The sequence below is a fragment of the Cydia amplana genome, chromosome Z, assembly GCF_948474715.1.
Source record: "Cydia amplana chromosome Z, ilCydAmpl1.1, whole genome shotgun sequence".
NCBI lineage: Eukaryota > Metazoa > Arthropoda > Insecta > Lepidoptera > Tortricidae > Cydia > Cydia amplana.
In genome coordinates, this window is record NC_086096.1 from 34,015,869 (window position 1) to 34,026,181 (window position 10,313).

At 37.5% G+C, this 10,313-nt stretch overlaps 3 protein-coding genes across 3 annotated transcripts; 2 read left to right on the forward strand and 1 right to left on the reverse strand.

Annotated features, from left to right (window-relative positions):
• Nucleotides 1–262: 262 nt before the first annotated feature.
• Nucleotides 263–1,123, forward strand: LOC134661240 (uncharacterized). Its single transcript, XM_063517225.1, has one exon. The coding sequence runs from the start codon at nucleotides 413–415 to the stop codon at nucleotides 1,055–1,057; it is 645 nt and encodes a 214-aa protein (XP_063373295.1). The 5' UTR covers nucleotides 263–412; the 3' UTR covers nucleotides 1,058–1,123.
• A 371-nt stretch (nucleotides 1,124–1,494) lies between these two features.
• On the reverse strand, nucleotides 1,495–2,776 carry LOC134661789 (large ribosomal subunit protein uL30m). Its single transcript, XM_063517978.1, has 3 exons — nucleotides 2,573–2,776; nucleotides 2,365–2,491; nucleotides 1,495–1,837 (listed from the first exon to the last, which is right to left on the reverse strand). Exons 1-3 carry the CDS (start codon nucleotides 2,686–2,688, stop codon nucleotides 1,541–1,543), a joined length of 540 nt encoding a protein of 179 aa, XP_063374048.1. The 5' UTR covers nucleotides 2,689–2,776; the 3' UTR covers nucleotides 1,495–1,540.
• Nucleotides 2,777–3,328: 552 nt separating this feature from the next.
• LOC134661744 (uncharacterized) lies at nucleotides 3,329–7,972 on the forward strand. Its single transcript, XM_063517925.1, has 5 exons — nucleotides 3,329–4,954; nucleotides 5,145–5,202; nucleotides 5,924–6,048; nucleotides 6,387–6,550; nucleotides 7,767–7,972. The coding sequence occupies exons 1-5, from the start codon at nucleotides 3,453–3,455 to the stop codon at nucleotides 7,853–7,855; spliced, it is 1,938 nt and encodes a 645-aa protein (XP_063373995.1). The 5' UTR covers nucleotides 3,329–3,452; the 3' UTR covers nucleotides 7,856–7,972.
• The last annotated feature ends 2,341 nt before the right edge of the window (nucleotides 7,973–10,313 follow it).

Here is a 10,313-nt window from a genome sequence, read left to right on the forward strand (position 1 = left end):
ATTTGCTGGACCAGCTATATATCTAAGTGTTAATGCCATGTAAATATTGTATTGTCCACAACGAGAGTGAAATAAAGATATACTTATCATAAAATACCCAAGTCGTTTAATTACTTGTGCTTACTAATTTAACGTAACTTGCGAGTGTACTGGCTCACAACATGCGCCATGTACGTTTGATCGTCTCTTGATTTAGTGCAAATCGCAAGTGTGTACCGCCCTAACTGACAAACGTCAAATTTGACAGTTCAGGGCTAGTTTACTCAGCGGATAAGATAACCTCAAAGAAATTGAAATATTAGTTTAGTTCTAAAGTCACTTATTATCACAAAATATTTACCTTTGTAATATGAAAGGAAGCCCGTTGCATCAGTAGTTTAAGTACATTCATTGCTGTAGTAACGAACTAAGTATGAACTGCGTGCGATTGCTGAATGCGAGCCATAGAAATATATTCAAGCTTTCTTCAATCCAATATGCTACCCATCCAGTGAAGTTTTTGGAAGCACAGTCAAAATGGCAAGAGAAAGATGGTGTATCGAAGCGGTGGCAGTTGATATACAAAGCGCCCATGGATACACAACTAAATTATACTACGACATACCTCACCCTGTCGACCGTCGCTGTGACTGCGGGCGGAGTTTACTATGCTGCAATGTTCGACAAAAGCACTCTGAATGAACCAGTAGTGGTAGGAACCGATGTTGTTATAGCCAACAGTCCGACCGAATGCCTCGTTTACCTCGGAGCATTTGTTGCCTTTCACATAATGCTCAAAGTTTTACTCAACAAATATGTTCTGCGATTGTACCAGGACGGAGACAACTACATAGCCGTGTTCAGAGGGCACATGTTCAATACCATCTTCAAACACAAGTTCCATCTAAAGGAATTTAAAAAGCTGAGGCCCACTATTTTTGTGTCCTGGGGTGACGCTAGATTTGACCTAGGAAATAAGCATGGAATAATCCTTGAGAACTACTTCAAAACTCCAGAGCATTTTAATTATTTATTGTATAAAAATCAGAGACACAAGCCTGAGGATGATGATGAGTAATTACAATGTCCTAGTCATATAAAAATCTATAAATTTCATTATTTATAAAATAAAGTAGTACATAAATACTTGTGTTTTATTGTTGTGAGTGAAAATCCAAGAATTATGAGGAAAGGGTGAAGTGGAATACTCAAATTGTATATTTCTGGATCTCTTTATCTTTTACTTAGTTCCAAATTGAATTTTTTATTTTTCTAAATATACAATAACCCATCTCATTAGTGACAGACTAATCATAGAAGGAAATATCATGAGTATCATGACAAATGGTAAAGTCATTCCCACTCTGGGAAATGACATTTGGAGAAATATTCATTGATGTACAGCCTCCTGAAGCCCATAACTTTTTTTTGTACATATTTCACAATTAACTGTTTCAAAATTAAAAACAACTACTGGGTCTTATAAGGAATAATGAATGAGACACAACAAATAATTTAATTCACTATTATATTGCTACTAAAAATATACAAGTTATAGTATCTAAAATCCACCACCGAATGCCTGATTCCACTTATGCCTAGAATCTCTCTTTATTGTCGTAGAATCCATTTTCTTTTTGTTGGTATCAAACTTTTCTAAAGCCTCAATCTGTTCCGGTTGTGGAGCAAGCGTTTTTGTGACTACACACTGTCCGTTTTCTTTCAGGATTGTATGTTGGATGTCTTCCGGGGCAGGTTCTCCATATGGGAAAGTGATTGGGGTGACTTTTATTAAATGTTTCACTTTCCAAAGCCTGGAATTGATTTCAGGTATATTCTTCACAATGGTGACTCTGGTCTGAAACAAGTTTAAATGATAATACTTGAGAAATTTACACATACAGGTTGATATGCAATATTATTATTAAATTTCTTGTATTAGCTGATAGTTAATGCCAATGTTCCAAAAACTGGGTTATTCCCACTAGTTACCACCAAGTTGTTAGCAGTAGTTGCCAGTGGTAAAAGGTGGGAAAAAAATTCCCAGTAGTTACCACTGTGGGAATAACCCCAAAAATTAAGTAACCCATGTCAATCCCCAGGAATTAAGCATTCTATATGAAAGTTTCATGTAGTATAATTATATAGTGATGATAATTATGGTAACCTACAGACAGAGATACATTTTTATGATAATAATTATGTAACTTGCACAGTCTTGATTAGTCTGAATCAAAAACAGTGTAAAATCAAAGAGTAAGACTTTGGAACACTGGTTATTCATCAAAGGAATTTAGTGTTGTAATGTTTACTCTATGTACTTCTATGTGCAATAAAACATACATGAATGTAAATAAAACTAGTTAATTCTAGTTATTACTATACCTCTTCGTCAATTTTCAGCTCTTTCATGATCAGTTTCAGGTACCATGGCTGATGTTTCAGGGTTTTTATACGTTCCACTCTAAACAGCTTTGAAGGGGTGTACTCTGGATCTTTGTGATCTGGATGCCTAAAATAGTAAAAAAATATATTAAACTATTGCTGGTGCTGTGATAATAATATTACAATAACCATAATTATTCTAAAATACCTTGGGTAATATGTGATTCCTCCTGGGTATTTGATTCCGCCTGGCGGAGGAGCGAAACCTCTTGCTCTTGAGAATGTAGCCAACGGGCTACAAACCTTTAGGAGCTGTTTGTTCATTTTAACCTTTTATTTGATCCAGTATAAATTGCACAAAATAATGAATACCCAGTAATCCTAACCTCTCCGACTCCGTTTCACAATAAACCATAAACCACAAAACACTTTTTTTAATTACCACAGATAACATAACTTTAAGAGCATAGAAGGTAGGATCCTATAGAAGTGGTATACGCGTGCCTCCGTGAGGGACAAAACATAGGCAATGCGACACTATGATTGGTCGAATTTATTTGCTGCCCCCATAATCCATACTAATTTATGGTGAGGAATAAAAAAATGTGAGACTGTGACAAGGACAAACAATAGTAGCGCTTTCGCTGCTACTCCTACTGAAAGATACATAAGACTATCCCGTTCGGTCATTTCCCGTACCGCTCGTGCCAGATCCAGTTAACATACTAGATTCATGTTTAAGGGGCTCATCAGACGGTTATGGTTTATCATCATAAAAGCCATAACAGACTACCGTACCGCGACCATGGTGCGGTCAAAATATCACTTTCTCGCTCTAATTGATGACTGCGTCCTTAACGCACGTACGGCGACCACCCAACACAATGGTCTGTGGCACTGGTAAGCTTAACTGTCAATATTTTAAACTAGTTTTGTTTGAGTTTGTTGTCACACCGTCTCACACTGAAGTGTTTGTTATAGAATTTAGTTTATAAAGTGTTTTATTAATATGGTTCCTTTACTTTTATCGACATCAGTAATTAGAAAAAAGTAGCTTCCGCGTTTGTAGAACCTAGTTGTTGATCTCCATGAAGAGAGTGCGGTTCTTAACTCCGTGTAGGGAAAACTTGGTTACAATGAATGAGTCTGATTGCCATTCGCCCCGACCTTTTGTCCAAAGGAATCTGGACACGGAAGCGCCGGAGCTTCCATGTGTTTTTGCGCAAGACGTGTTGTATAGTCCAGACCCCGTCAAGAGATTCGAGTATAGCGATACTTCACCTTATCCGACTGTGAATAAGACCGAAGTAATCAGTCGATTTGATACGGGTAACCATTGGTCACCCAGCAATGAACTGGAGCTGAGCATGCTGGATTCATCAAGCCAGCATCCTAGAAAACCAGTATACTTTACACCAGTGTCAAGTGCATCTAGTCAGGAAAACATTTGCAGTGCCCAGAGCAGGAGGTTACATATAACGCCTGAACCAACTATAAATGTTTTATCTCCCATTGAGAATGGTAAAACTGTCACACCACCTAATATCCTGCATAAAGATGATAACTTCTTTATAACTCGTGGAGGCTTGAACAGGTTTCAGCTTCAGGATAAAGTTCAGGTTCAGATGAATAAAATGTCCTTGGGGAAGGAAAACCACTACAATGTGACAGCTCACAGTCCTGTGAACAGGGCTCCTAAACGGTCTAGTCAAGCACCCAGTGGCAACTTGGATGATAGCTGCAGTTGTCACCACTGTAATAAAACTCAAACTCATTCTAACTTTAATACTTCAACACCTGGAAATATGGGGCACAATGGGCATAATTATGGGAACCAAAGAGGAAACAATTGCCTAAACATACAGCCACCACCACCACAACCTACCTGTAATCATTGCATGTGTTCACAAGAAAAACAAACTACAAATGTTAGAAAAGAATCTATTTCACCAAAGCATCCAAATGCAGTTGACAAGAAAGCATGGATCATAGAAAGGTATGAGCAAGCTAAAAATCAATGCACAGATGTTGAAAAACAAATGAATGTAAGCAAGGAAAAGCGAGAACCGACTGTTGGTGACCTCTTAAAGATTATTAAACTGCAGAATGAGCAGTTGCAATTGCTACAAGAGAAAGTGGACAAATTAATAACAAATGCTAGTTGTGTGCCTCAGATGCCCGTTCAAAACATTGTGAGGGAGCATGTTGCGGTGGAGACCATAGACAGGGATCAGCACAAGATATCCATAGGGGTGATGACGAGTTTAGAAATGGTGCGAACCTCAACTGTAATAAACAAAGAGCTGATGAAGCAAACATACGACAATGCACAGATACAGTGCAACCGTTCCGAAATAAGCATCAAAGAGGTTGTTAAACAGCCTGCTAATTTGAATTTTCTCGATGGTATATTACCTGTAGGTAAGACAGTGGAAGCGAGTGAGAGCCCTGAAGCACAGCATGTGTCCAACTACAACGATGAGAAGACTCTGAATGAGCAGAGTCTGTACAATGTGCAGGTTGATAATGCGACCACACCCCTCATGTCTCCCGACCAAAGCCTTTACTTGGATGTTAGGGATTACAGCGGGTAAATACCAATATAATAATAAAATAGTTCAATAGCTAAGATTGAGTTACAATAACTGTGAGTGCCTCTTTTTAAGTATGTTCTATACTTCTTACATTCTTCAACTTGCTGTTTCTGACATTTAAATGAAGCAACGACAAAATAAATATTGATTGTACTTCTAATTTACTTCTACTACTATCTTTTTCAGCTCAGATTCAGGCAGCGATCACTCCAATGTTGGATGGACATACTACAATAAAGTTATGGTAATTATTACTATCTTTTTATTTCCTACCAAACATTATTATCAATTAAAAAAATAAGAAGTAGTCATTAGTATTCAAGGATGTCTTTGTAACAGGAGCAAAAAATTTAACCATAGATTATTAAACCAACAACAGCTATTTAAAAGAAAATGCTAGGTTTATTTTTATTTTTATTTGTTTGTTACTATGGTTACTAACACATAAAATTTTGATTAAATATATGTTGTTAGGTTACGTTTTACTGAAATAAATTGCCACCTTATTCACTTTGGTAGTAACTACTGAGATTAACTAGAGGTACTTTATTTCCAGTTGTTTTCAGTGTTATACTTAACTGCTGGCAATAACCTGAGCCCAGTTACTTAAATATGTTCTAAAAATAAGCTAAACAAGTGCGAGTCGGACTCGCGCACGGAGGGCTCCGCACCATCAACCAAATATAGAGCAAAAAAATCGTGTTTGTTGTATGGGAGCCCCCCTTAAATATTTATTTTATTTAATTTTTAGTATTTGTTGTTATAGCGGCAACGGAGATACATCATTTGTGAAAATTTCAACTGTCTAGCTATCGCGGTTCATGAGATACAGCTTGGTGACAGACGGACGGACGGACGGACAGCGAAGTCTTAGTAATAGGGTGCCGTTTTTTACCCTTTGGGTACGGAACCCTAAAAAGGTAAATCATATGTTAACTATTTAGGTATATGTGTCTTGTTAACAGACACACGTGAATGGCATGCTCCAAGATTCGGACATGCCGTCGTCGGCTAGCGCGCTGTACCGGAACACGAGGCAGCATTGCGTGCAGATGCACATTGACAAAACCAACATATCAGTCACCAAAAGGTAAGGCTCACATCCCACTTCAGTGTGACTAAGCCTTTACCGCATTATGTTCGAAGCCGTATAGCACCATCTACATCACCCATCCGATACAAAGCAGGAACTATTCTAAGACTACAACTCTATATTTAGCAGAAATAATAAAATTATTTACACCACAAACTGTTGCACATATACTCATGGACAAATTTGACCTTATGCACCTAAAGTAATTTCAAAATTAGTAATTAAAGTTTTGCTTTCTTCTTTTTTGTCCATGAGTTCTCAAACAGATATTCCCTTCTTCGATTACTGACTGACATTGTTTTACTGACTTCATTTTTGTAACTCGTTTCTCACAGAGTGACGTTCGGCGACGAGCCAGCAGTGCAGTCCGCCGACACGAGCCTGCGCATGAACCAGCTCGCGGCCAAGTACTTGAAGGCCGCGCCGGCGCCCGCGCCGCGGCAGAACGAGATGAGCTTCGCCACTAGGAACTACATGGAGAGACACAAGATACTACAAGGTTGGTACTAACAGTCAGTGGCGGATTTGCAGTCTTGGCCGCCCTAAACCCCAGGCCTTGTCGTAAGTAATACTAGCCGCCCGTTTCTTAACACCGATCATATAGAGTGCTGCCCCTGATATCTGCCACTTTCCCGAATGAAGGTTGAGAGAGGCGATGGCTGAGATACGCGTCATACTCGTGAACGGGTGCTGTTTGTGGAGACTGGTCTATTTAAGCTAACACGAGCTATTATATTTAGTAACTTTGTTTCTGAGTATAATTACATTGACACACCTCATTCGGTTCTCGTATGCTATTTTATTTTTACTATCATTTTCTTTAATTTAATGAATGTTTTAATTAGGTATACAGGATTTTGACTCTTGGAGACCCTATACATCTCTAAGGATAATTTGATTAACTACTATATATTGTAATCTTTTAGTTATGATGACACTTAGAGACATTTACATCTCTAAATAATTTTAGATTATAGTTTTTGTATCTTTGTGTTTTCTTTTTCAATACTATTGTTATTGCGTTTTTTGTAATTCGACATTTAGAGGCTTTATACATCTCTATGTTAGTTTGATTTGATATTTACGGCTTAGTTGTATTTCATAATTATTGATGTGTTTTTTTTTTGCTGTATGTAAATTCCATATTGACGTGTAAAAGTGCCCTTGTGGCCTATTTGCTGAATAAATGTTGATATTTGATATTTGATATTTGGCCGCCCTAGGTCTGGCCCTATTGGGCTTTAGGGTAAATCCGCCACTTTGTTTTATAAGGTGTAGTGAAGTCCACCGCCGCGTCTGTCTGTATGTATGTATGTTCGCGATAAACTCAGAAACTACTTAACGGATTTTCATACGGTTTTCACCTATCAATATAGTGATTCTAGAGGAAGGTTCTGGTGTATAATTTGTTAAGGTTTACGCGTGCGAAGCCGGGGCTGGTCGCTACTATTCGCTTAGTATGCACCTAGACAGTGCATATATATTATTATAGTGCATATAATGACGAGTTTGACGAGGAACTCTGGACTAAACTAAATAATACAATATAAATGCTATAATAATATGTGGTATGTATAACAAAACAAATGACGGTTTCATTGACAGCGTATGGTATAATATTCACAAGTTTCTTGGCGTTTAGAGCACGACTACTTACGACGACTTTAGACGATCTTGGCGTCCAAAGGGTTGACTTTCGTTTTCTTTTGTTCCAGGACAAAATTCGTCAAGACGCGCCCCACAAGGTGAGATACCCCGGTTCTTAGACATCACTACTTTAAAACAACAACCAAAGTTGTTATAGCATATTGTTATCGATTTACTGTATATTGATTATGGGTGTATTTTAAGACAAGGGTACTTTAATGTATTTGCTAAGTTATTTATATAAGTAAATAAAACAACATGAATTCTCATTGAACAGACATTTATTTCTTTTAATAAACTCCAGATAAAAATAACAGGGTTAAAATCTCGAATCGTAAAGTGCTATCGCGGAGAGAAGAGAAAAATATCAAAAGTCACGTAATAACGTTTCTAAATCCAAGATATATTTTATAAATTTACAATAGGATTACCAAATATTTTATAGGTATGTATATTTTTGTGCCAAAGACAAAATATTTGGTAACATCCATACAAAGTGACGTTCCCCATTGTTTTCATATATGGCATAACTCAGCGGTCTTCCCCTGATTTGGGAGTTTAGTTGACACGTACGATATCTAAAGTTGTAAACCTCTTTATTATGTGCGAAGGAGACACAAGTTTTGAGACTTTAGATGTTTTGGGCCCGTGCCATGATACACACACACACGTGCGCTCATACGTTTGTGTACATGATATCTATGAAGTTGCTCACTATTCCATAGTCAAGAAGTTAAAATACATAAGTATAGGTTTAAAGTAGGGATATCCTGTATAACAAATGCAGAACAACACAATTTTGTACCCAGTTGGATTATATTATTTATTTTTTGTATGTACACTCAGCTGCAAAGATACCTGACTTAATTGCATACATTATAATGCAGTGTACGAATATGTAAGATCATATCTAATTGAAATATATATAAAAAAACCGGCCAAGTGCGAGTCGGACTCGCGCACGGAGGGTTCCGCACCATCAACAAAAAATAGAGCAAAACAAGCAAAAAAACGGTCACCCATCCAAGTACTGACCCCGCCCGACGTTGCGTAACTTCGGTCAAAAATCACGTTTGTTGTATGGGAGCCCCACTTAAATCTTTATTTTATTGTTTTTAGTATTTGTTGTTATAGCGGCAACAGAAATGCATCATCTGTGAAAAATTCAACTGTCTAGCTATCACGGTTCGTGAGATACAGCCTGGTGACAGACGGACGGACGGACGGACAGCGGAGTCTTAGTAATAGGGTCCCGTTTTTACCCTTTGGGTACGGAACCCTAAAAAAGATTTATTAGTTAAGTTTTACGACTCCGGTCGTCCGTTTGGTTTGGGTCTACTATAGTAAGATTATTACAGCGATTACTGTACATATTTTTTTGTTTTCACTGGCTTATAGACTATAAGTTATAGTATAATATAACATTGTTGAAAACAAAAACACGTAATTGTTTTCAAAAAGGATTTAAAGCAATATGAAGACAGAAAAAATGTTACTGCGAACCTTTTTGAGATACTAGACCAGAAAATTAGCAACCGGAATTCACCACTCGTAAATCTTATTTTAACTTGTTTGTTTTCAAAAGAAACATAGAATTAATTTAGATAAATGGTGACGTTGAAGGTTACAAAACAAAATACCTATGTGAGTTTAGTTTGCACCTCTACATGTATCTCTGGATGTAATGCGACGATAGCCCAGTAGGTATTTAAATAATTTCTATTAATATTCCTATCCTCTCTCGCAACGCAATTTAACGTTACTGAACAATTGATAAACTCTGCTAAATATATCATATATTACCAATATAATTAGGAATGCATTGTCGTAGGATGAGTTTTTATCTGTTTACTTTCGTATGAAGTCACCGAAGCGGGTCTCGGGTCTTTCCTTCGAGGACATAACATATTGTCCTAAGAGACATGGCAGCATCTACTTTAAATAGACATTAACGATCTACACATGTAACATTTAGTAGCTTATACTTTAAGCGTCGATGAGATTTTTGGAAAGACCCTAGTAAGCGACAGGTTCCAATTTTGCATAGAGTCCACGGGTAAACGTCGGTACTGATGGCTCACACATATTTAAGTATTGCCCAAGAACCTTCCTGAATATAGGCGCAATACGCCGCGCATTTGTTCAACAGTACCGTAGAAATACAAATAGAAATCGCATCAAGAGAGTACGAGTTCATTTCACGCTATCGCTATATGAAAATCGGACCCCTACCTCTTACTTTCGAAATCTTGTTTAGGGGTATCCAAACCAATTCCTAAATAGCCTTTATCATTTCCATAACACAGTCCTCCCCTGACAAAACTTCGATGCGAGATTAAACTAACTTAAAATCTACTTCGAAAACACATATTATTAACCCGCTTCGGTGATAATGGTAATTAATATTTAAATGCGAGTCCTTCTGTCGCGCTCATCATATCTGCTCGATTTGTGTAAGTGTCCCGTAATATTTATTTGAAACATTGTTCAAAATCGAGTGACTAACATTAATATTGGGGCTGCAGATAGTGCAGATATGCTAAGCGTTGTCCGTCAGTCTGTTGGTCCGTGAATAGTGTACTGTCCCCAGGGCACGTTTAGGGCGTGGTAGGTAA

What these genes read in the sequence shown, in the direction of transcription:
- LOC134661240 (XM_063517225.1), top strand. Translation starts at nt 413, where the DNA reads ATGAACTGCGTGCGATTGCTGAATGCGAGCCATAGAAATATATTCAAG.
- LOC134661789 (XM_063517978.1), bottom strand. Translation starts at nt 2,688, where the DNA reads ATGAACAAACAGCTCCTAAAGGTTTGTAGCCCGTTGGCTACATTCTCA. An exon ending in GGAATCACATATTACCCAAG is followed by an intron (nt 2,492 to 2,572) that starts GTATTTTAGAAT and finishes TTACTATTTTAG; the next exon opens with GCATCCAGATCACAAAGATC. An exon ending in AGCTGAAAATTGACGAAGAG is followed by an intron (nt 1,838 to 2,364) that starts GTATAGTAATAA and finishes AACTTGTTTCAG; the next exon opens with ACCAGAGTCACCATTGTGAA.
- LOC134661744 (XM_063517925.1), top strand. Translation starts at nt 3,453, where the DNA reads ATGAAGAGAGTGCGGTTCTTAACTCCGTGTAGGGAAAACTTGGTTACA. An exon ending in GATGTTAGGGATTACAGCGG is followed by an intron (nt 4,955 to 5,144) that starts GTAAATACCAAT and finishes TATCTTTTTCAG; the next exon opens with CTCAGATTCAGGCAGCGATC. An exon ending in AACATATCAGTCACCAAAAG is followed by an intron (nt 6,049 to 6,386) that starts GTAAGGCTCACA and finishes CGTTTCTCACAG; the next exon opens with AGTGACGTTCGGCGACGAGC.